The 25569-nt window shown below is 42.5% G+C and overlaps 3 protein-coding genes across 5 annotated transcripts; 2 read left to right on the forward strand and 1 right to left on the reverse strand.

Annotated features, from left to right (window-relative positions):
- Positions 1-79: 79 nt before the first annotated feature.
- On the reverse strand, positions 80-6997 carry LOC115589548 (FH1/FH2 domain-containing protein 1). 2 transcript variants are annotated; one of them, XM_030430497.1, is made up of 10 exons: positions 6870-6982; positions 2997-4331; positions 2731-2871; positions 2348-2530; positions 1617-1736; positions 1373-1534; positions 953-1206; positions 609-831; positions 411-519; positions 80-334 (listed from the first exon to the last, which is right to left on the reverse strand). In XM_030430497.1, exons 2-10 carry the CDS (start codon positions 3456-3458, stop codon positions 306-308), a joined length of 1683 nt encoding a protein of 560 aa, XP_030286357.1. In that variant the 5' UTR covers positions 3459-4331; positions 6870-6982; the 3' UTR covers positions 80-305. The 2 variants fall into 2 exon arrangements, with proteins under 2 accessions (XP_030286357.1, XP_030286358.1); XM_030430498.1 differs by lacking the exon at positions 2997-4331 and having other exon boundaries at positions 6870-6997.
- A 44-nt stretch (positions 6998-7041) lies between these two features.
- Positions 7042-14079, forward strand: LOC115589588 (uncharacterized). 2 transcript variants are annotated; one of them, XM_030430571.1, is made up of 7 exons: positions 7042-7179; positions 9046-9147; positions 10191-10280; positions 10498-10572; positions 12537-12607; positions 12708-12879; positions 13155-14079. In XM_030430571.1, the coding sequence occupies exons 2-7, from the start codon at positions 9079-9081 to the stop codon at positions 13365-13367; spliced, it is 690 nt and encodes a 229-aa protein (XP_030286431.1). In that variant the 5' UTR covers positions 7042-7179; positions 9046-9078; the 3' UTR covers positions 13368-14079. The 2 variants fall into 2 exon arrangements, with proteins under 2 accessions (XP_030286431.1, XP_030286432.1); XM_030430572.1 differs by lacking the exon at positions 9046-9147 and having other exon boundaries at positions 7077-7179.
- Positions 14080-18685: 4606 nt separating this feature from the next.
- On the forward strand, positions 18686-25240 carry LOC115589527 (uncharacterized). The gene is made up of 4 exons (XM_030430466.1): positions 18686-21032; positions 21913-22852; positions 22956-23123; positions 24126-25240. Exons 1-4 carry the CDS (start codon positions 19040-19042, stop codon positions 24646-24648), a joined length of 3624 nt encoding a protein of 1207 aa, XP_030286326.1. The 5' UTR covers positions 18686-19039; the 3' UTR covers positions 24649-25240.
- Positions 25241-25569: the final 329 nt, after the last annotated feature.

Consider the following 25569-nt stretch of genomic DNA (forward strand, 5'->3'; position numbering starts at 1 on the left):
TCAATTTAAATTTTACACATTTTGTCTTTAATTCTTGTTTCATCAGAACCCAAACACACAAATAAATGTACACGTTGGATATATTTTTGAACCGACACAGACTTTAATGCATCTCTTCATTTAAACTCAAACATGATTACATTTTCATTGGCGTGTGAAATCTCGTACACCTGTCCATTTTCTTTCCCGATAAACAACAACGTGCAGAGCAAAAAAAAAAAAACCCAATGCCATAAATAACAATCACATTAATCTTCTTGTAGTACACCAGTGACTGAATGTGTTTTGACAGTGTATCAGCAGGGTCACCACGTCAGCTTCCGCGACAGAGAACCTGAGAAGTAAACGAACATGGGTTTAAGCAAAACACACGAGGGATGGATAAAAAGAGAGAAAGGTGTGTAAAGTACCTGGGATGTCTGTCATCCTCCTGCGGTTCCGAGGCAGCGTGAAGTCCAGTCGTGGGGTGGACTCAGGCGTTTTCAGCACCTCCTCCAGCTTACGTTGCTCTTCACATTCCTGGTGGATCGACAGATAGCAGGTTCACAAATCCAGTCAATCATTTTGTCCAGAACTGACCTCACATTAAGGGCATATGAAGTAAAAACCTGTGACGGAGTTTGCTGATGTTTCCTCCTGGCTGCAGGAGTGTTCGGGCCTGGACTCTCTGCGCCACTTCTCTGTCGCTCCCTCTCTCTCTGCAGGAGGATGGCCTGCCGCGTGGTCCTGTACTCCAGAGAGAAGTTACTGACGGTTCTGCAGAAATCCTCCGCTTTGGTGTCCCTCGCCATGGTTTTGGAGTAGCCGAGGAACAAGAGGAAAGAGTGGAACCTGGAGAAAGCAGAAATTTTTTTTTTACAGGAAAGATGTTTGACTCAGATTTGAATTTAAGCAAGAAGCCCTCGTCAACTGAAATCAACAAAATGAAATAAACCATGCGCTCGCAGCACACCTGTTGATGACCCGGCGATGGACGGCTCTCAGCACCTTCAGCCTCTCCTCGTACTCTTTCAAAATCTTCGGCAACCTGTGACGGAGCGAGCCCCCGGGTGCCGAGGCCTCATCTTCTCCCCCCCCTCTCCTCTTCTGCGCCTTTCCACCTTTCCTCTTGTCCTCCGCCTTGTCCAAAATCTTGAGCTGCTCCCACGATGCTTTGCACTGGGCCTCCAGCTGGGAGAAGTTGGACTGGACGAGGGAGTAGTCGCACTGAAAAGACGAGAGCGAGAGGGATGTTTTGACCTGTTTTGGCTGCCCTTATGTCTAAGAAAGGAGTAAATATATCCAAATCATTCGCCCTCAGACTCAGATGCAGTGCAGCATACACAGCTGAACACACACACACACACACACACACAGAGGGGGAGCCACGCACCTTGCCAGCTTTAGTAACAGCAGTGATGTCAGAGTAGAGGTCAGACGACTGCGGGTAGAGCTGCATCAGGAGCACACAGACGTGGTGCAGCAGGGGCTGGCGGGTGTGCGTGTCCCTCACCTGGGACAGCTTCCCCAGGTAACTCAGCTCGAAACCCCGGGCCTTGGCATAAATAAGATGCACTGTGAGTCTCATCAATGCGCAAAAATGTACTGAAGAGGGATAATAAAAGACAGGCTCTCACCTTGCACCCGTTGAGAAAGTTACCGATCGCTAACACCGTTGCCAGAATACATCTGAAGGTCTGGCTGGCTGAGAGCTGCTCCATGGCCAACTTTAGATGGAAGAGGGGCTCTGCGATCTCCTGTTGAGAGGAGGGTTAGGGTTAGGGTTAGGACAAGCAATCAAATCATGAATGTATTTTTTTTTATACTTGGATACAGCGGGTCAGCTCACAGACCGCCACTCATGAGTCTTTCTATAATGAATCGTTGATCCTCTGTGATTTAAATGTTTTAATTGATTTGTACATCTGTTGAGCCAAGAAAAGCCATTTAAAAATATGTGATGTTATCGCACTGTGGAGCAAGCAGGAGAATCAATGAGCATATTCATCGGGCCATGTCACCACCCAGTCTGAGTTGGCTGCCTGATGTGAGTGATGCATGAGCAAGTACGTCCGCCATCTTGGTTAGCTCGATATGGCAACACAACTTGGACAAACCACACGCAGAGCTGCATAAAACATTTGTTAAGCTGGTTTGTGATTATGACACATTTGTGTAATTTGATCCATTCGGTCCAGTAACGTTTGTTAAATCTAGAAGAACTGCACGATTAAATTAGTTTATATATTGTTTTGTTTTTATCATACAAATTTAGCGTGTCGTTTGAATCATGGTGTTAAAACCAGACAAACTGCTGTTGATTACGCCCCGTCTCATCCAATTATATGTTCGTTCAACTGTCACTTACCCTTTCTAAGGAGTCGTAGTCCAGAGCGAAGGCCCACAGCTGAAGCCTGGAGTTCAGATGAGGGATTTCCCCCAAAGTGAGAAGGCAGAGCTCGGCTGGGGCCAGAGGGGAGTGGGGGTTCTGGGCCTTGGCCTCCTTGACCAAGCAAAGCTCCTCTTCTGTTGGGATTAGCGCTTGAAGCCGCTGTTTGAGAAAGGAAATGTGGAAAGAGATGAACTCCCACTGTCGGACCCGTTAGGACTTTCTGCTGTGTTTGACCTCATCTGCATTGTGCCCATGTTTCATTTTACCATAACAAAGATAGCCCCTCCAACAAAAAGCAAACTTTAGAGGTGAGGCAAATGCTGAAGCTCACATTCTGGAGGGCACAACCTTTACTGTACCTGAACGTCCTCTCTGTCCAGCACACTGCTGTCCATGCCGTAGATAGCAGGAGGGAGGAGGCGGGGAGGGGGCAGGCTGCTCAGGGCGATGGTTATGATGTTACTCCGCTTCATCGCCAACACTGACACTGATGGCTGCTTCTGTGTAGGGATATAGAGAAGAACCTGAAGATACTAGCTATGTTTGTAAGTGCACTTTAGAGTCGCAGCCTACTGAAGAAGGATTAAAGAAGAGATTTTCTGAGGCATAGCCTGAAGCGTCTTACCTGCTTCCCAGAAACCACATTAAAAATGGTGCTAGCGCCTTTAGATTCAAACAGGTACTCCAGTTTGTTTGTATCCAAATGGACTGGCTCGAGTCCGGCCCAAATAGTCTGTCTCCCAAAGCGGGTCGTCCTCGGAAGGGGGGCTAAACTCTGCAGCTCCCTCCAGTGCAGCTTTAAGGTGCGGCATTTGATGGTCGCACCGGTATGGGAGGCTGAGGGCAAATGTGGGACAGGTGGAGGAGGTGGAGGAAGAGGAGGGGGTGCCGGAGGGCCTCTGAGGCATGCTGTTGGTTCATTGGTTAAGCTGGTACCCTCGTCCTCTGTGCTGTCTTCCTCGTCCCAGAGGTCTGAGAAGTCCAAGGTGTTGAGGCAAAGACGAGCAGCCGGGTCGAGCAGTGAACTCCAGGATTGGTCAAAATCCCAGGTCAGGGGGTTATCCTTGGTTTGGTCCGACTCCTTCATTGGTCTTTCAGAGCTGTCTGTGACTCAAAAACAAGTTCTGTTGATGTTCGGTAGCATTACCTCGACAAACCAGCTCGTAAGTTCTTGAGAAAAACTGACTCCAAGAAGCACACTCCTCATGTTAGATAAAACGAGACCTTCTTGGATCCGATCTGATTCGTCGCATGCTTGCCTTCGTCCTTATGTTCCACACAGCAGCTGAACTTGTTCCCTTCTTCACTTATTCTTCTGTGCAGTCGGACAACCTCTCACTCAATGTGTGTGTTTGCATCCGAACGTCTTTGGATGCTCAGCCTCACTTGCCGACCACAGAGGCACATAAATCGCGCAACCAAATCACAATCTTTCGAACCACCTCTGGGTGTTCTCGCGGCACGCTAACCTGCAATTGCCTTGGGTGTAGTGTTTGTCCTTCAAATCTAAAAATGACGAGTCGAGACTGACGCTTTGATCCCGACGTCCATTGTTCCCCTGCGCCAGAAACCTGTGACCTCAGCCGAAGAGGAGGAATTCGTGTGAGTTCTGACGGGTTGTGTTTCGTCCTGCATCCAATTCTGATGAGAAAATCCAAGGAATGCCTCCTCGGCTGTGCTTCCAGAGTATCTAAATGACGTGCGTCTGCAGCTCTGACTTGACTTTCATCTCCCTCGCTCGGCTTCTCTCTCGGTAACTGACAGAGAGGGTTTTTAGAGGAGAGAGAGGTACATCGGTCCGTTGGTGCATTAGTTTTGGTTTATTTGAGTTGCACCCTTTCCCTTAATTTTCTTATCAAGCCTGCATCTCCTGTTTGTATTGGTACTCGTGTATACACAAACCTCTCTATCTGCCACTGAAGATCTGTTACTTCCCTCCTCTTCTGCCTGCCCTCCTCCCCTGCAAGCGCATAAAAGAGCGTGAATGACCTGCATGCCTTTTTATTACATGCATGCAACAGACATTTTAGTGTGTATGCTTGCGATGCACCACACATGGAAGACACCTGCAAATCTTGATCTTGCGTTGATTCTTTGTAAGGAACACCAGGAAACATTTGCCTGATGGACGATAAATTGTTTGCCTCTTAGACTTCTTTAAAAAAGAAGGAAGAAATATTCTTTTAATGAAACATCAGGTTGCAGTTCAATGAGTGTCCAAGCGTGTGTTGACTCAGTCCAAAGCATCCAGTGTACATTTATGTTCACAGAGGTCATTTCCATGGTCGACATGCCGCCATAATGAGCATCCCTCCCTCGACCATTAGGTCCCCCCCCCCCCTAATTACACTTTATCTCGTTCAGTGAGTCTCATGGGACGTTTAGGCCAAAATGAGCTCGATTTGGAAAGCTTAAACCCTTTTGAACATTTATTTATCAACAGGGTTTTCAAGCCTGCTGCAAAGGAGGATTTAGATGGTAAATGCTCTTTTGCAGAGGGCACACCTGGGAGTGGTCACGCAACTGACTCTGACTTGACATTTGTACAACTGTAACAAGTATTATTTTGAGGTTGTTTTTTTTTACTCATTAATGATAATCAATACGTGTTCAGCTAAGTGAAGGGTTGAGCTGAATGTGACTGAACTGATGTGCAAGCTGTCCTGTATTTTGATGATGATATGGCGCAGCTACATTAAACAGATTCCTCATGGGAGCAGATGTTTTCCGGGTTCTTCTCTTTGATGATCCTTGTGTGTCTGGGTGGTAATGGTGGTGTGTATAACCACTGAATCACCACAGAATGTACTTCAACTCCGTCTGGGTCTTGACTGTGCAAGATAAAGATCAGGGCAAAGATAACATGTAGGCACTCCCAGTTAGCTTCGAGAATATTAACGGTTTAACAGACTTGAATTTTTCAGATGCAGTAGTTCTGCCTCTGAGTCAACAAGTACTCAAATTTAAAATATGTGCTTTAAAGTAACGTCTTGTATTGACTTTAACCACTCAATACACACCTTTTTTCTCTTCGCAACTTAACATCTCATTTTCCTGAAGGACAATTACATACTGGTGTACCACACTGCTCGGTACCACACATTCACTGCAACAATGCAGTGGCAGATGTGACCAGTGAAGATATGTGCGTAGGCTCCCTCCTTTGAACCTGATGATTGGTGGGTGCACAAAACCACTTTCAGATGAGGATCCAGTGGTGAGAACCAAGCCAGAGGTAGAAGGAGACCAAAAGGTAGTTAAGCTTTTCTGAAGGTGGGTTGTGGAAGGCTGTAACTGGAATTTAATTTTGATTGTGAAAACCTGCGTGCACCACTAAAGTACAGCATCAACGAAGGTCCTGAAGTCTGGCCCTTCTTTATTACTGAATCTCGAGGCCCCGTTTTTGCATCACATGACTTGATATGGTTGCAAATACACTGTGAAAAAGACATTTTGGAGAAAGGGGTGCTGTGTTTTGTTGAGCCTTTTTGAATCTATTATTCTGCCCCCCAAAATATCAAAGAATATCATACTGTACATTGTAAAATGGGACTAAGCTAAGTACATTTCTGTTTAGGTTTAGTTTCTCAATTTTTCTCTCGTCACAGCTCTGTTGTTATGCTTTGCTTTGGTTTAGGCACAAGAAGCACTTGGTTATGGTTAGGAATGCATCATGGTTTGGCTTAAAATAGTCTACCTGTTTTGGTCGCCACAGTTATGGCTTGAAATGTCCCCAGGTCTCCTTAAAAAACACTCAGTTTTGCTGCCACAAAAACAGGTGGAGATGATCCGCCTTCCCGTGAAAATAGCCAGTGATGGTTATAAGTAGCAGACAAAAAAAGTGCAAAGTATTTCAAATTTGCACACAAGTACAGTACTTCACTAAATGTACTTAATGACAATCTGTCACTGCAGGTATCCCATCCCCTCTGTTAAAAATAACTGAAAATCCTTGAGCGGTAATGAAGCCAAGGAATACAAGATGCATGCATATAGGCCTACTTCTTTGTCAGGGATAAAATGTAATTGGGTACTTCAATTTACTCGAGCACTTTCATTGAGTACAGTTTTGGGGAGGTTGTACTTTACTTGAGCATTCCAGCAATTTACAATTGCGCTTTTTTTTTTTTTTGGGTCATACATGTGCCTGAAAATCATGCATCATCACATACATCATCACTGGTGGCACCATCCATCCACCCATTCGTCCATCCACTATCTGAAACCGCTTATCCTTTTCAGAGTCACGGGGTCTGGAGCCTATCCTAGCTGACATTAGGTGATGGCGGGGCACAACCTGGATAAGTCGCAAGTTCATCACAGTCTCCAGTTCATCACACTGGTTGCGCCATTGGCCTGAAATGTCGCTGTCGATTTTTTTAAATCATTTGAGGTTATCATAGATTCTTGTTCACTTTCACCAACGTAATATTCCACCACTACATCTTTACTTAAGATCAAATATGACTTCTGAGAACTTTATATAACTTTCATTTACCTTTTAATTTGAAAGTCCCGACCGGAAGTCCCGCCTTCCGCGTCCCCGCGTTGTTTTGGGAACGTTCGCTCGGTGTCCCGGCGAGCGCGCGCCTCCCTGCCTGTAGCTGCCCGTCATCGCTCGTGCTGACATCACGCGGAGGATTTGCTACAATGTCAAACCCTCAGCAGCAGCAGCAGCAGCGCGAGCTCATGGCTTCCCCGCGCCACGATGAGAAGCACCGCCGCGTCCTGCTGCTCGTCCCCTGAACGCACCACCCTGCACACTCTTCATGGCTTCATCCCACGTCCGCGGACAGGATGCGTTTGAGGTAAAGCGGGTCACTCTGTTCTATCTTTTTATGGTTTAAAATCCAGACTTTTCTGCGCTTTCCGTGCGCGCGCGCGCGTGTGTGTGGTGTTAATTTGACGTGTCTGACGTCATGAGGAGACACGGTTTCTGGACGGTGACAGCTTGTTCTCCCCTCGCATCTTCATCCGAAAACTTAACGCTGACTGTCGGAGGCCATTACGTAATGTGAGTGCGGACAGTGGCGAGCAGATGTTACAGTGGAGCGGCTGTGATGACAAATCTGTGACAGCACGATCCAGACAGCATCATCCGGAGCAAGTGTTCTCTGAAACAACACGAATTTATTCACAGGGTCAAGTGCAGTTATGCACCATTGTTACTGGCACAGCTGCAGGGGGATGTTTACCGAAATTATCAATGAAAAAAGTTAAATAACTTCAATTGTTGAGCATGAAAGGCTGTTTCTTTCGTTCATTTATTTATTTATTTATTTTAAAACAACCTATAGACTATAACTATATCCTTTCACTTCCTCTGTGGACCATTTTGTTTTCCCAAACATTACTTTTACTTTTATTAAATCTAGATTTTTTGGGGGGGAAATCTGTGATGTGTTTACTGACTTATTGATAATATTAGTAAAACGTAACAATAAGAAATGCTTAAAAGGACTTTTTAGTCTTGAAGTCGAAATGTTTGACTTTTACTATATACAGTTTTAGATGTTTAAATGTGTGTGTGTGTGTGTGTATATATATATATATATAAATATGATATATGCATGATATATACATGTACACACATATATGTTTGTATAAGTGTATATATACATATAAACATATATATCTGTATATAGTAAAAGTCAAATTTTTTGAACAACTTCCCTTTTATAAAGGGTTTCTAATTTGTAAGCAATGACATATAGAGGATTATGGCAATATCGTTTGCATGCAATTTAGTTTATTATTCACAGCTTTATTCTGTTTGCAATCAAAAGGATTCAAATCAAGATGTATTGTTGGCTGCTCCTAAACTCTGCACTGGTGCACCTAAATGAGAAAGTAAAGCACATCACAATGTTTTTAACCAAATACCTCAATATCAGTATTGCACATTATAGCCCAAAATGATATGATGACTATTGGTACTTTCAGGAAATATTAACACAATGAGATTTTTGATAAATAATCATCAGTCATATGGATATTATGAAAGGTTTAGAAGTTGTAGGTATTGACTTTGGTTATACATTCTCCCAAAAATCTGCCAAATGCAACTAAATATGGTGCACTGGTCCTCCTCACTTTTGAATACTATTGAGGTTATCACAATTTATTCTTGCCTGGGATTTAAATGAAGAAAAACATGTATTTGCGACTCAATTCCTGTTAAAAATCACTTAACTTAACCACTACTAATGTTAAAAGTCTTTTGAAATCTCCTCAAAAGAACCTGAGGGATAAAATCAAATATCACACTTTCTTTTTTACCTAATACCTCCATATTAGTATTGCAACAGTCAGACTGTTGGTACAAAATATTAACACAATGAAATGTTTTGATGAATGAAACCCTAAAGGCATGTTTTAGGACAAGTAGAGCAGTTTTGTGAGTTCAGAAAATGACATCACTTTATTATAATGCAGCTTTTCTGACTATGGAATAACAACGTTAACACTATATCACCATATAACGACATCCAAAATGTAAGACGAATAGTCTCATATCATGACAATGATATAACATCAATGTGTTCCGCAGCCCTAAGATTGTCCTATAACTGTTACTAAAAAATTCATTATATACGTAAAAAACAATAAACAAGCGTCCTTAACATCAATCCTTCTATGTCTAGTTAACAGCTGACGTCTTTGCGCCCCGGCAGGTCAATGTGAGCGCGTGAGCCAGGTCAGAGGTCATGCTGCGGAGGGAATCTGACTCCCACGGCCTCTTTTCCTCCGGAGAGACGTCTGACAATGACTGTGAGGTGAGGTCGTTTATTTATAGCCGTGCTACCTGCGTTACCACAGGAGGGGGGGGGGGAATGTGCCTACGATATAAAAAAGCAGCAGGCTTGGAATCACATTTAGATTTTCACAAAGCCGCACGAGATATAATTTTTTCCAATAGAGCATCAATGTTTTCGAGATTAAGTGATTTGTGGTTTGGTATATAAAATCCCAGTTTCATCAAAAAACAGTTAAAAAAAAAGCAGGAAATCTGTATTTGAGGGGCTGAAAAGGGCGTTCGCTGCCATTTTTCTGAATGAGAAATTACCTCAATGCTAGAACGATGTATTTCTGGCGATCGACTAATCATTTAGTTGACTTATCGTTTCAGCTCCTGACACAGATTGTCCAACTAGAACATTCGGTGGTCGGGACACAAACCACCTTTTTATTTGTTAGTTATAGCTCGGATGTTATTTACTTCTATGACTGAGTCACACAGATTTGTCAGCCCTCGTAACTTAACCATCCTCCACTTTTTTTGAGCGGTTTGAAAGGCGAGTGGGTGGGTGAAGGTTAAAATCTCACCACCGAGCCGACGACGGGAGGGACGAAGGACGGCTTTTTGCCCGCGACGTGCAGAGCTGCGACGACCAGACGATCGACTATTCTCAACATTGGATGAATCGGTCGTTCTTTCGAGCAAAAAATTGTCAAACATTTGCTGGTTCCTGCTTCTCAATGTAAGGATTTCCTGCTTTTTTTGTATCATACGTGATAGTAAATGAAGATTCTCTGGGTTTTTGACAAATAAATCAATGTGAAGGAGTGGACGATTACTCATGAAAAGGAACTGGCAGATTAATCGATCATGAAAAGCCAAAAGGAACGTCTCCACCTTCACTCTTCACGATTGCTGCCGTACATTATATAAGTTGGCGTCCGTCCCTCCTCTTTTTTTCTTTCAACCGACTTTGTTAATGTGCTGCTGGCTGACGATAAAAGGGACGAGGGAGCTTCTCACAAGTCAACAGATCACAGTTGTTTACCCTCTCTTTTGTCTTTGTCTCGCTCGTCTCAGATGGGGGCGAGCTGCGGCGAGGTGGATGTAGTGTGTCTGTGCGAGGCCGGTCCCTGTACACTTTATTCAGAAGCACACACGCCTACGCCGGTGAGTGCTCAGGCTTCCCACTTAAGTGTCTGTGGCTGTCCGCCGCTCAGATTGTTCCTTTATCTGTAATCGTGCTGTAAATACATGCCTTTAACTTCCCCACTGACCTCGCTGTGTCCCTGCCGCTGTCCGTCACTGTATGTTCTGTTCCGTGGTGTCCATTTGTTAAGATTTAATAAACAATTTAACGCCGTGTCTTTTTTCTCCGTCTGCTCAGGACACGCTCCTGTGTGAACACTGTGGTAAAAACAGAGTAATGATAACCAGGTACTCCGAGGGATACGGCACAGAGGTAGGTTTTTTTTTTGTTTGTTTGTGTGTTGGCTTTTATTTTGGCAGGCTGCAGCGGTTTTGTAAGCCCGTTTCAAGGTTCCAGCATGTGAGGCAAACATGAGTAATACCTGGGTTCATTTAATGCAGACTCCAACTGATGGTATGTTTTGACATCGATGCTACTGATATGATTATGGCTCCAAAAAACTAAAATACTGGAAGTTTCACCTCCGAATATAGTTTTCTTGTTGGGAAAAAAGGCAGTTTCAAATGACACAACATTGCACAGAAGTCATATTACTATTTGAAATAGAACTGGTAGGAGTCTTGTGATGTTGTCAATGTTTAATGACCAGTGATTGTCAATACCACCCATATAACAGAATTACATATGAAACTACAGCCGGGAAACGATTAGCTAAGCCAATAAGAACTCGTAATGTGGTTGTAAAACCACAAAGCAGCTTTTGTTGCAGATTTTTGGTAACATTTTATAATAACCATCATTAATAAATGTTATATTTATGTTAATTAAACTTAAGTTGACAGTTATTTTTACTGTTAACAAGCAATCAAATGCTTTATAAATCATCTATAGTTTATTGTAATGTTTCAAGTGATGTTTATAATCCTTTAGAACTGTTTAATAAATGGTAATAAAGCATTTCACTGTATGTTAACTTAAGTTTAATTAACTATAAACTTACCATTTATTAATGATTGATGGCTATTTTAAAGTGTTACTAATCTTTTTCTGAATGAGCTAGTCTAGTTGTTCCCCCTTCCAGTCTTTGTGCCAACCGAAGCTAAGCTAACTGTCTCCTGGTTGCAGCAAAAAATAAATATATAATAATGAGCATAATTGCCAAAATGTCTAATATTCCTGTGATCGTCTTAATTGTAACAGTAACACTGATGCTTAACATTTGGCCTCAAATTGGTCATTTTCCACAAAGACAAAAATGCAGCGTTCATTGCTAAAAATTCCACAATGCAATCGTCCGATATGTAAATATTTATGTAAGTTACTGAGTGCAAAATCTCACCCGTCAGTATTGAATTAATAAAGTAAACAGTATATTACGGAGCAGTTTTGCACTGACTTGAGAATTAACATGATATTCCGGTTAATTTAGAAATTACCCTTTTTCCTCAAGATAAAATATATAACATAACAGTTCATATATATAAACATATGTGTTTGTGTGTGTGTGTATATATATATATATATATACATACATATATTTATATATACATACATATATATGTATGTTTTGTCTGTTTTGTCCATTTAAGCCAAACTTCTCAAATGTTCAATATAATTGAGACACAGTCAATAAACTTTGCAGCAATAAAATACCATAAATTGGAAAAGAGTATTATTATATATAATTATATATTATTATATAACTTGATTAATAAGTACAAGTCAATAAGTAATATATTCAGATCTATAAACACACTCTGGTTCATAAGACTGAATGTACTGTATGATACTGAGTGAGTCAATGAGGGAGAGTAACATTCCTCCCTGTGTCTACACAGTGCTCATCAGTTAGCGGTAGCGCGTGGATGATAGTAATTATATTTGCATGTGAGCGACTAAAGACAACCAGGAAATGGAAAGCAACCACCACATTAGATGTCTTTGAGCTCATTAGTCATGTGTAGAGGTGTCAGCTGAGTGACGCTCAGAAACAATGGTGGTAACCAAAAGTGACACATGGAAAAACACTCACACAGAAAAATGCCATCATCTAGTGTTGTGTTGGGTTCTTACAAAGAGTGGCGGTCGATGATGACTCACTGGAGGCTTTCATACAGCAACTACAAAATAAAAGCTCCCTGTTTATCATGGACGATGTTTGTGTGTGTGAAAGGCTTTTACATTCTTCACAAAAAGAAATTATTGGTCATCAAGCACGTTATATATTTGTCTTTTGATAACATATTATATATCTTATCTGTTTCGTTTCCCTGCAGGAGGAGTGCGTTCTGTCCGACCCTCAGGGGGAAAGCGATGCAGATGCTGATATAGAGGACACAGACTGCAGGTTCGATGTGCACACACATACATTAACACGTGCACAATCGCTGTAATTCTCCCCTCATAGTCGCCTGACCTTGTGCCTTTCAACCCCTGATCGGACTCAGACTCCAGGAGCCGGGTTCTCTCCAGCGAATTAGCTCGCGGCGGCGCAAGCGCCCGAGGGTGGCTCGGCAGGACACCACCGAGAGCGAAGACGACGGCGGGAGGAGCCACAGGTCGCACCGCTGGAACCTCAGGCTCAGTCCTGACAGGGCGCACAGCAGGACCATACTGGAGGTAAAAGCACAGAGATGTAAAGGCTAATTAAACAACTTTAATACGGCAGAGAAGCCTGAGAGGAGAGATTCTCAGCGTTTAAGCACGGCTGCCAGAAGAAATAGGATGGAAAGTTTTTATTCATGATAATGTCTTTACTTTCAGACATTAGGAGCAAAATTCAATGTGTGTTTTCATGTGGTGGCTCTTTTGATTAAGTGTTAATATACCTCAGGTGATTTAATATTTTGTTAGGTGATAGCCAATATCATGTTTCTTTCCTTTCCGTCCTCCAGGAGAGCATATCACAGGTCCGGCCACTGGTCATCTGCCGGCCAAACGTTGAGGGGCAGAAGAGTATGGCGGAGGTTCCCCGAGGCTCAAGGTGTCTCACGTCCCTGTGGCCGTCCTCCGTCCCCCTCCCTCTCATTCTCCTCCTCCTGCTGCCCCTCTCCCTCTCCCTCGTCATCGTCATCATGTCTTTCTTTCTCCCGTGGGCCAGAGCTTGACCCGGCGTTTACCTTTTTATTTTTTTCCCAAGAGGACAGTTTCATTCCAAAATTGTAGTGGATAGCACAAAGCGGCGGCAAAAATATGTTGCTTTACGCAAACATAGTGGGCTAGCTTAAAGGGACAGTTCACCAAAGAATCGGAAATGCACATTTTTCTTCCTATCTGTAGAGCTATACGTGTATCTAGATGGTTTTGATGCCAGTTGCTGAGTTTTGGAGATGTCTCTTGATCCCTCACAATAAAACACAGACTTTTGTTTTGAGCAGTTCCATAAAGGGAGAACAATCTACAGTAGCTCGATGATCAGAACAACAGGTAAAAGGAAACATACAGATTTTTAGTTTTTTGGCGAACTGTCCCTTTAAAAGATTTCTGAATAGACCCTCTGTATTTTAGAGTTATGTTGTGTTTTCTCCTCCCAGAATATACTGGAACACGTCGTGGACAGATTACAAACAGCTTGATTTTCTAGGGGGCCGCTATCCTTTTTTAGGGGTTTGATGAGAACCATCTGAGGTGCCAGCTCACGTTCCACCGCCTCTCTGACCGTTTTACATCCAGAACCCTGCTCGAGCTGGAAAACAACATCGACTCGGAGCTTTTTGCCTCATAAAATCTCACCTTCCGTCTCACTTTTCTCACCCCCTCGTCGGTATAAATAGACCTCTCGTCTCGCTCCTTATTCTAACGAGCCACAGGAGTGATACGTAGGGGGGTGGGTGGGTGGTTGTGGTGGTGGTGGGGGGGGGAGGTTTCAGGGCTGTGCAGGTAACACTCAGAAAGGAAAAAATAGCAGACTCGATAGAAAAATGCGGAAAGAAATAAAAAAAAAAAAGATGAAGCTGCTGAACTATGCAATTCTCCTGTTTCCTACCACGGCATCTTAACTTGCCATTTCCTATTTCCTCGGCACTGTCGTCACCTTTCTTGGCCCTCGCCCTTTATCTCTTGAATGAAAACACTTTTACGAATGCAGGGACTTCTAAAATAGAGCACGATCTAATTTTAAAAGCAATAGCAGGGAGAGATCAGATACAGCCGCCCGTCGTGTATAATCCACAGCACATCTGTTGGTTTAATAAAGTCGGGTTACATGTATTACTTTACTCGCTGCAGATTGATTTAGAAACAGGTGGATCCTTCTTCTTCTTCTTTTTTTCTTTCCTGGCTTCACTCGTGTATGTTTTTTAGTGAAAAATAAGCCGACCTCAAGATAGTATGAGCTTTAGTGAAACTTAATTATCTTAAAGCAATTTAGACATTTCTGTCATGTTTAATAATATTTATGTTGTTTTCTATTTATGAATTATTATTTAAGAAAAAAAAAGTAAGCTAGACAATCAGTCACGCTACTTGTTCCAATGGGGAGTAATTGGACAAAGCCATTGTGCTGTGGCTCTTCTGTACTATGTGTTTGATGTTATGCTGTTATTGTATGTTTTTAAAGTTTTTTGTTTTTTTCACACCACACTGAAGTTTGCTTGCATCCTTGTAGAAAAATGTTGATTTCAAATTTTAGGTTGTTCTGTATAATATGGCGCCATGTCGCTGCCACGGCAGGAAAAAGGAAAGCGGATCGACGTCACTTTACAACGTGAACGTTTTATTGTTATATTGTTTATACAACAATTATTATAGCAAGATTTCAGATTATTATATATCAGAAAAAAACTTTATAATGAATAACTTTACTTGTTATAAGAATATATTTATCAATAACAATGTATTTGTCTTTGCTTATATAACGTCAAAATATGTTGTTATACCATAACAATATCTTCAAACATTTAACTTTATAACAAGATGAATAGTATATCGTTATAACGATGTTGTTGTTACAATAGACTATTTATCTTGTTATCATCATCAAATTATCATTTATAACATGACAATATCATGGTGTATCGTGTAACATGAAATATTTAACGTTATGACAAGATGAACAGAATATTATTATAAGAAGTCTATAACATGTTATATAACAAGTTATAATGCTATATGGGACGTTTTATGTTCTGAAAAATTATAACATAAAGTGTTTCATGTCATTACGAGGTATATAGTATATGTTATAACTACAACTATTTATGTTGTTATAACATAAAACATTTCTTATTATAATGTGACAACTTATATTGGTATAACATGACAATATATTTTTATAACATAAAATGTTTTATGTCATCACGATGTGACATGAAACATTCAATGATACAACAAGATGAATAGTGTATTGTTATAACAGTATACTATTCACAATTGTTATAACAAAAAACATTTCATGTTGCAACATGATAACCTTTATTTTGCTACAATTTATGTATTTGCAAACAACAAACTCTTGTTGTTTTCATCTTTCATAGTGTTGATCTTTGACAATATAACATCAAAATATGCTTCATAGCATGCCAGTTGTTATAACGTGAAATGCTTAACGTCATCACGTCATAACATTAAACATTTAGTTTTTAAAAAAGACCAATCGTGTATGGTCTTGAAAAAGTTTCTCGTTAGGGCATAATACACTTTTTTTTGTAATAATGTGAAAATATTTGTCATAATGTGAAAACACATTTTTACAACACTGATATTTTCATGCTGTAATGTGATACTGATCCCTTTTTATCTTTCTGTTGTGGCACCGATGTGCTTTCGTAGTATGAGTTATTTGATTCATGTTTAATAGCCTTTCTTCTCCACCTGTTGCGTTGCCTGTCTTAAATTTTACATTGTACTTCCATGTTGGTTTGGTACGTTCACCTCTGTGTTTCATGGGGCCATAGAAGTTCAATAAAACTAGATTGTATTTTGACAAAAAAAAGCTTCCTTACTTTCGAATACAGCAACAGTGAAAAAAAAAAAACAACATGTCGAACTACTAGCTGAAGTTTTCCTGTATGGGTTACATTTCAGAATGTCAGTGTTCATACGACTTTAAACAACAGGAGTGACGGCTTTGCTTCTTCTTCTTCTTCTCCTCCTCTGATGAAGAAGAGGAAAAAATGCAGTAAGGCCTCATGTCCCGGCAGTGTTCGCTGCTCTTGAGGAAAGGGCCTGGGGGGTGGAGGGTTGGAGGAGGGGAGGGGGGGAGGGGGGTCCCATAACGAGGTTAGCGCTCTTCACTCTCTCCTCCTCTCACTGCGTGCATCGCCATGGCAACAATCAGCACTGCAGAGGAAACAGACTTTTCATAAGTACATTGTGAGCTGCTGCCCAGAGCGAAACACTGACTCTACACTGTGAACTCTGCAAACATCTGCACATCTGTACACAAACATCTGCTTACGTCGTTAATGTTTCGCTGAGTGGGACCTCCAGAAAAGTTAGTTTTGGGTCATCTATTTTATTTTATTCCTAAATATCCGGCGGAGCTGTGCGGAGGCTGTGTACATTATGACTTTTCCCCCTGTAAAAAGCATTCGCGAACGCGCAACGACACACACAGAAATGATTTAGTTCAGAACGTCTCGAAATGTACAAACATTTGGCTCAAGGTCTCAATTTATTTAAATGCATTCGACTTCGCTTTCTGCGTGGGGTTGAATAGCGATCTGACTCACTTGCCTTGTCTGCCTGTTTGAGCCTCCCTGTATGTATGTATGTATGTACATTGAGAATGTGTGTGTGTGTGTGCGTCTGTGTGTGTGCCTTACACGTGAATGGCTGTGAAAAGAGCACAGTCATTGTGTCCTCAGGTAGGAGTGTGTTTTGTTGCCCACCCGTTTCATTTCCAACTCACCCACTCAGAGTGCTTCAACTTCAAAGCATCTCAATAGAAACCTGCCCTGTATTATCGATATTGATAAATCACAGGGCTGCTATTGAACAGCATTTGGAAGGCGAGATCAAGATTTACCTCGAAGTTAATGGGACCGACTTGAATTTGCATTTGGTCCTCGAGCAAGCAACTGCCCAACTTATGCCTGGTTATAAAACTCTAAATCATATCTTAGATTTATGCAGCAACTCTGGCTGTTTTTGTTGGTTGGAGAAACAAGCAAGTAACCATGGCCATAGGTGAATATCACAGATGTTTAATATATTGCTGACTGCAATTTTTGGTGATTATCGTATTGCTCCAGGTGCACCAGTGATTTCCTGTTTACATGGCTGATGGCTGAACCAATAAACATCAGTACACCACTTTCACTTTCCCAACTAGGATATATCCTGCTGGTCTGGTTGACTTGAACATGCGACCCTCTGGTCACAAGTTAGGCCACAGCTGCACGAATTTGTTACTAAGACGCATTTATGTTCAATCCAATTTAGTAAATCGTTAGATTTAAAGGTCCAGTGTGTAGGATTTAGCGGCACCTAGTGGTGAGGTTGCATAATGCGATCCTCACCTCCCTCTTCCCCACGGTGGCTGCTAAAAAGGCAAAAAAACAAAACAAAAAAATATGTGAAAGACCTCCCTCCAGAGTCACTGTTTGGTTTGTCCATTTCGGGAAACTCAAAAATATGGTGTTGCAACATGGCGGACTCCGTGGAAGAGGACGCGCAACCTCCGTATATTTAAAAGGTTGACTCTAAGGTAAGGAAACAGAACAGTTTTTGGTTTCAGGTGGTTATTGACAAATAAAACCATAATCATGAATATTACATTTAATTTCTGCCATTAAGTCCTCCTCAATCCTACACACTGGACCTTTAAAAAAGGCAGCACATTAGCGAGGACTTAAGAAACAAACTGTTGTGGATTAACAACCCATGCAACCCAATCCACTTGCCATTTGAACAATGTGGTAATACAAGGAGACTGCATATTTGTGATGGTCCATTGTCAGCTACTTGTAACCAGTGAAACTGCTCTATAGGTCAAGGTTACAAAGCCGTTTGCTTATCTGTCGGCACCAAAGGGGACAGGTGTAAAATGGTGTTGTTTTGTTGCCCCCTTGGCCTCCTCCTTCCCCTCAAGCCTCTCAATCCTTGACCCAGATTCCGCTGTTTTGGACGTGGAGGAGCAATGTGACCCTCTTGGCATTTAATACTGATCCCACAGTCATATGGTCCAGAATCAAGATGCCAAGGCCCCTCGAGATGTCTTGGTTCACAGAGTTGGATGGGCAGAGATCCAGCTGCTTCCAGGTCTAGAATATTCCCTTGTTTATTCCTTGCTTGCAGTCTTTACAGTAGCAACACACGGACTGTGGAGGTGATCGCTGCAGGGAAAGACTGCAAAATGGAATAAGTTTAAAAAAATGATTAACTGCATGGCCTGTGTATAGTAGTGTATGTTTTTAAAAAAATCATACATTTAGCTCATCAACCCATGATGAACCTTTGTTATGTCTTAGACAGCCAGAGCAGTCTGGAATTTCTATTACCCCGTGACATAGTACACTGAAAATAGCAGCTTGTTTGGTCATGGGCCGTCATACCACTGTGGATGTTTGAGACATTCACTTACAGTTGGAGTGGAGAGACACGGGAGGAGCAACAGACAACACAGCTGCTGTCTGCAGGCAGCCAAAGAGGTAAAGGTCCTTGTAACAGCCACAGCAACATCCAAAACAGAGACCCAAGAACAGATTCTTAGTGGATCTACATCATTTTCTCTGAGCATTTTTTCTTCATAAACAGTGCAAAAAAAAAGTAAGTGATCTCACTGTTTTGAGGGATTAAGGGGGATCAGTGCAGCAGATTAGAGTGACACTGGACAGTGATGGCAGTAGCTAATCCGTACTCCAAGGAGTGGGAGGAATGGAAGAGAGGGATGGAGGAGAACAGGAGCAGGAGATGGAGGGAGAGGGTGAGCCGTTGGGCGAAAGTGGAGGTGAGTGACGAGGAGGAGGAAGAGGAGGATGATGGGCAGGGAGAGGAGGCAGAGAGCAAGGAGCGCGGGGAAGAAGAGGTGAGCACAGACGAGGAAGGGGGAAAAAACGGAGATATGGGGGTTAAGGTGGTCGGAAAGGGAGATGAGGAGGAAGACAGGGAGGCGATAGAAGCGGGTGAAAGTGTGGATGTGGAAGAAGTGGGAGAAAATGTGATGGAGAGGGAGTTTGAGGTAGTGCATGAGAAAGAGGAGGAGGAACTGGAGAAAGAACGAGAGAAGATTAAGGCGAGCAAAAATAAGGATGAGGAGGAAGACAGCGAGATGAAGGAAGCTAAAGAAATGGCGGAAGAGGAAGAAGAGATAGCGAATGAGGCAGAGAGAGAGGTGGAGGAGATCAAGGAGGTGGATGCTGTGGAGGAGAACGAAGAAATGGAAGCAGATTATGTAGAGGAAGAGGTGAAGGAAGCAGAGGAACTGAAGGAAGAAGGGGAAAAGTTTCAGGAGAACAGAGAGAGAGATGAGGAAGACAGTGACATGAAGGAAGCTAAAGAGAAGGGGGAAGAGGAAGTAGAAGGAGAGAAGGAGAACAAATTGGTGGATGCTGTGGAGGAGAAGGGAGAAATGGAGGCAGAAGACGTGGAGGAAGAGGAGAAGGGAGCAGAGAATGAGATGGAGTGGGATGTTCAAGAGAATAGGGAGGCTGAGGAAAAGGAAGTGATGGAAGCAGACGAAGTGGAGGATGAGCAGGAAGAAGGAGAGTTCGATCGCGACATGAGGGTGGATGTGGAGAAGGACAGTGAAAAAGAGCAGGCCAAGGAAGAAGATGATGAGGAAGAGGAGCATCGGGAACAGGATGAAACCGGACATTACCTGGTGGAGCAGTTCAGAGAACAGTTGAGAACTGAGGATGAGAGCATTCGGCAAAATCAAGAAAGTACAAGCCGAGAAGAGGAGGAGGTTGACGCGGAAGAGAACTTCCCAGGTTCACTTGAGTCTGATAATGAAGATTCTGACTCCACGGGATCTGAGGATGATTATTACAACTTCCAAAGGCTGCAGGGCGAAGAAAGAGCTGGTGAGGAACAACATAAGCAGCTTGAGGAACTGGAGGATCCTGCCGGAAAGTCGTGGAGGAGTGAAAATAGCCTTCCAGAGAGAAAAGAACCGGAAGATGAAGGTGAGAAGCTAACACACGAGGAGGAAGCAGTCACAGAATTTTTGACAACTCAAGACGAAGAGTTTCAAGATGACCATGAGAAGCTCGAAGGGGACGAGTCTACAGACGACGAGGCGGCAGCATTCTCAGCGGACGACGACGAAGACAACAATGATGAAGATGTGGTGAAGATATACTACAAAAAAGCCTATCTCACAGATGCATTCAGCACCTTGACGGAGTTCAGGAACTCATCCCTTCTCACTGATCTTACTCTGAGCACAGAGGATGGTAAGAGTTTCCATGTTCACTCCCTTGTCCTGGCAGCTGTCAGCTCACTTATCCAAGAAGGTCTGAGCAGAAGCAATGAAGTATACGAAAGAGAAGATAGAAGAGTCCACAAGTGGTCCCTGTCTCTGGGTCCAGAGGTGGCTCATGTTGGATTAGAGGCAGTTGTGGAGTTTGCCTACATTGGTCTCATATCATGTCTGAACAAAGATACTGTGAAGCAGATTAAGGCTGCCGCTCAAACGCTGGGTGCCCCCAGGGTGCTGGTTCTCTGCAAAGAGGAAGAGGAGAAGTCCACAAAAAATGGAGGGCAGAAGAAAGAGGAAAGACCGTCTGCTGCAGATCAAATGATGATCAGTCTCCAGTCCATCAAGCAGCTGTGGAGGGACAGAGTGGGCTGTGATGTCATTCTGGAAGCTCTTGGAGGATCATTTCATGGTGAGTAGTACAGTGACATTAAAGTCAACTCAGTCGTCAGAATAAATGTCGTTGGCAATATGTTGAAACTTTTCATGTCTTTATGTTGTAAAGGTTCAATTTTCAATTTGATCTTGTGACAAGACTGTGCTAATGCTTTGGTTAGGTTTAGGCAAAAAAGTAAGGGTTAGGGAAAGATCATATTTTAGCTTAAAACAACTGCCGTTGTCACCACAAACGGCAGGAGATGTCTTGACCTCCTGTCCAACATATCCAGTTTTTGTTGATAAAAAAAAAACAGGTATATTTTCTTGTTTCGCCACAAACATGGCAGGTCTTGAGTTTCCATTGCAAATATCCAGTTTTTGATGCCAAACATGACTGGAGATCTCCATGTCAAGATCTCTTAAAAAATGCCCTGTGATGTTGCCACAATCACATCTGAAAATGTCCCACTTTTCAAAAATACCCAATTTTGTCACCACATAATGGCAACAGATTTCTTGACTTCCTGCCATCATTATCTGTTTCTGGCTGCCACAAACTCGAAAAAGGGAGAAACCAGGACTTTCCATCAAAAATGCACAGTTTTGTCGAACAAAAACGACAGGAGATATCCTGACTTGAAATTATGTAGTTTTTAACATCACATTAGAAATAACTTCTTTTGTTACCAGAAACACGTCTAGAGATGCCCCCAACTTCCCGCCCAAAACACCTGGTTTTGCCACCACAAACGCGGCCAAACATACATTCCAAATACATGTCTGCTTAAACCTTAAACCTTAAAATAGTTGCAATAATGAACTAATCTACAACGCCTAATGGAAAGATTCCCCACGATATATGTAAAAGAAAACAAAGGATTCCTGTCCTGTCCTTACTACCAACATCCCTTTAGTCCACAGAGTCATGCTGGCTGTGTGCAGTGACTACTTCCGTGGCATGTTCACCTTGGGGATGAAAGAGTCCCTTCAGCCCTGTGTGACCCTTCCCTTCCAACTGGCGTCAGAGTTGCAGATTCTGATTGAATGCTCCTACAGCGGGGCTCTCCCCCTCAGCTGGAGTTGTGTCTTCGAGATCACCACCACCGCTCTCCAGCTCCAGTACCAACCTGCCCTCTCCTTGTGCCTTACCTTCCTGCAACAAGAAATAAATCCTCACTCCTGCCTCGATGTTGCATCTTTCGCTGAGGCCTATGAGATGGCGCATCTTCTTGAGGTTGCAGAGGATTTTGTCTTGCGGCAGTTCCAAAAGGTTGCGTGCACGTCAAAGTTCAAAGACCTGCCAGCCAAGCAGCTCCTGAGGTACCTGAACAGTCACTCGCTCTGTGTTCCATCTGAGCTTGTTGTATTCAAAGCAGTAGTGGCATGGATTCAAGCAAAGCCAAAGAGAAGGCTGAGGCTTGCTAAAGAACTAATGAAAACCATCCACTTTCCCCTGATGACGTTTAAAGAATTCAAAGAGGTGCAATCTATGAACATGTGGTCTGATCACAGCCTGGCAGAGCTCTATGAAGCAGTTTTTGAGGATTTCTGCTCTAACGAAACTGCACCGCAGAGTCAGTGCCGCATCTATCTGCCGAAAGAGAGTCTGGTCTTGATTGGAGGTGACCAGACCTTTGAGGACTTGGGCAGCCGCAGCATCAGCAGAGAACTCTGGTTCGGGAATTCCTTACAGAACCACACAGGGATAAGAAAGGCCATGGAGTGGAGAAGATTGGGAGAGATGCCAGATACTGCGAGGTTTAGTCATGAGGTGGCTGTACTTGAAGGACAACTTTACGTGTTCGGAGGCAAGAAGTATTATGGCACCAGCGACACACTAAATTCTGTCTGCAGGTGAGAGAGGGTAATCGTGGATCTCAACAAAACACAACCATTTACAGTTTTAAAGGCATGTTTAATTGTCTCTACCCTTGACTCATTTTATCATTCTTTGTAGGTATGACCCCGTTCGAAACAGCTGGGAGAGCCTAGCTGAAATGCAGGAGAAGAGATGCTCTTTCTCCGTGGTTGTGCTGGATGGAAAGATATATGCAATCGGTGGTGATTGTGACCTGGACTATATAGAGGGTGTGGAACGCTACTGCCCCATTGCAAACTCTTGGAGGTACGTTGGAAGGGATATTGATTTTCAAAAGTGTGTGACAGCAAATGCATCAAGAGTATAGCCTACCATATGAGGTAGATGTGGCTAACAACTGAGAGGTGTGTGGGCAGTAATTGTTTGCTCAGTGCATTTGCTAGAATAAATGTATAAATGGCAATGTTTCTGCAAACCAGATATGTTGTAACTTTGTTAGTACTGTACATTTCCTAGGTTCTCTTTTCAACTTGATCTTATGACTTTGGGCACAAAAACCACTCGGTGACTGTTAGGAAAACATCATGTTCTGGCGTAAAATACATGTCTTTGTCTCAACAAACATGGCTGTAGATTTACCAGGTCTCAATCAAAACAATCAGTTTGGTTGCCACAAATACGACGTCACCAAAAATATCCAGTAGTGTCACGCTTACAAATGTTGAACCGCAGTCCCAAACTGCAGTCTCTGGCTTCTGGCTTCACCTGTGACTCCATTCACTGAGGCACCTGGACTGGTTTGTTGACCAGACATTATAATTTGATTGCTAAAAACTTTACATTAACATAAATCAGATGCAGTGGAAAAAAAACATTGTTTACATCGGACCCTCAGTTTATACAGAGAGCTGACTGTATAGAGTCCTGTCCTGATACAAAAATGATCAAAATATGCTTTAAAGAAAATTAACTAGGGTTGTTGAGAGACTGAAGATTAAGTATCAATTAGTAGGGATTACAGGAGGACAGATAAAAGGGTTTTGGCAGGGCAAGATACAGGCCACCACTAAGTCTTAGCTAGAAACCTGAGAGGGCTAGCTGGTGATTGAATTCCCCAAGGTGATGAAAGGACAGAATAAGTGTGAACAGCAAGAGAATTCTAAGTGACAAAGAGTGGTTTAAGGCTACCCTATCAATGCAGATTATCATTAGCCACTGCAACCTTTTCTGCAAATACTAAATTATGTGAGTGTCTCAGACTGAACTGATTTTACATTTTCAGATATCAAATGTCTTTTTCTCTTTCAGCTTCGCCTGCCCCTTGGATCTGCCTCTGAGGGCCCATGTAGCAAAAGTTTTACATGGACAGATCTTTGTCTCCGGTGGGCTGAGCAGCAATGACCAATGTCTTGCGTCCATGTTCCTGTACCACCCAGAGACAGGAAGCACTTACCTGGCAAACATGGCCGAACCTCGAGCTCATCACTGCATGGAGACCCTGGGTGAATGTCTTTATGTAGCTGGTGGAATCACCATGGGCAATTCCATACATTTTGTTGACCAGCTAGCTTGTGAGGTGTACAATCCAGAGTCCGACTCCTGGACTGCCTTCACATGTCTGCCAATGCCACATGTAGGAGCAGGAAGTGCTGTTTTGGAGGGTAAGTTTTATGTGCTTGGTGGATACACCCAGGATGACTACAGTGACACAAAGTTGGTCCATCGTTACGATCCCACCGCGCAGAGATGGGAGAACATGGGCAAGATGCCCGGACCAAACAATGACATCCGTGCATGTCTGCTGCGTTTGCCACCACACTTCCGATTGTAAGACATATCTGGTGACATACACCAACACAACTGTTGTTATGGTTACACTTTTGCAGGTCCTGAAAGTTCATGGTAAGTGGGTGGGACATATTTGAAATGTGATGTTCTTTGAAATTACCCCTAACCTACCACAATAACTATGTCAGAAATGGTTGGAAATTAGCCCAATATTGTTAAGTCATTTTTGTAACAAGCTTCAATTAATAGCAAGATCAGTAGCAGGTAGTTCTGAAACTTCCAATTGGTTTCTGATAGCTACATTTTCATTTTCTATACATTTCTGCATATCCCTTCAGAAGGCAACTACAGTGAACTGAGTTGCTGCTGCTTGATTTCCAACTATTGTAACTTTTAGAAAGAGGGAAATTACTTCCTTGATTCTTAATAATGAAGTTGTATTTGTTAGTATTTAGCAATTGATGGTGGCAAAAATGAAAATTAAGGAAAACTGTTACAAAGTGATCTGAGGTTTCGACTGATCTGCTAAAATGACAGAAGAGAGTGAAATGTATTTGGTTTGAAATGTGCTTCAATTAATCAACTAAACTTGTTGGAAATGAAACACTCACTTTAATTTAGTGGCCTGAAGAAAGGAAGTTAAGCAGAGATCAATTGGACATTTCCTCAAAGTGTATTGAAATCAAAGCATCAAAACATTTGGAGGTTATTATGGTAAACAGGGGTTAATTTAAAAGAAGTTTCAAATATGTTACTTGATAATTACCACCTGCTTACCATAAAATTTGGGTAACTGTAAAAATTTAAATTTTACCATTGTTTTGTATAAGTTTATTGATTATTAATGGTGCAATAGGTCATTCTGGAGGAAAGTACTTGATATTTGATCAATTATTGATGCTTTGGATTTGTGGATGAGGCCGTCCACCAATCATAAGTGTGAACAATCAACAATCACCCATCA

The sequence above is a fragment of the Sparus aurata genome, chromosome 10 (genome assembly GCF_900880675.1).
Source record: "Sparus aurata chromosome 10, fSpaAur1.1, whole genome shotgun sequence".
NCBI classification, from domain to species: Eukaryota; Metazoa; Chordata; class Actinopteri; order Spariformes; family Sparidae; genus Sparus; species Sparus aurata.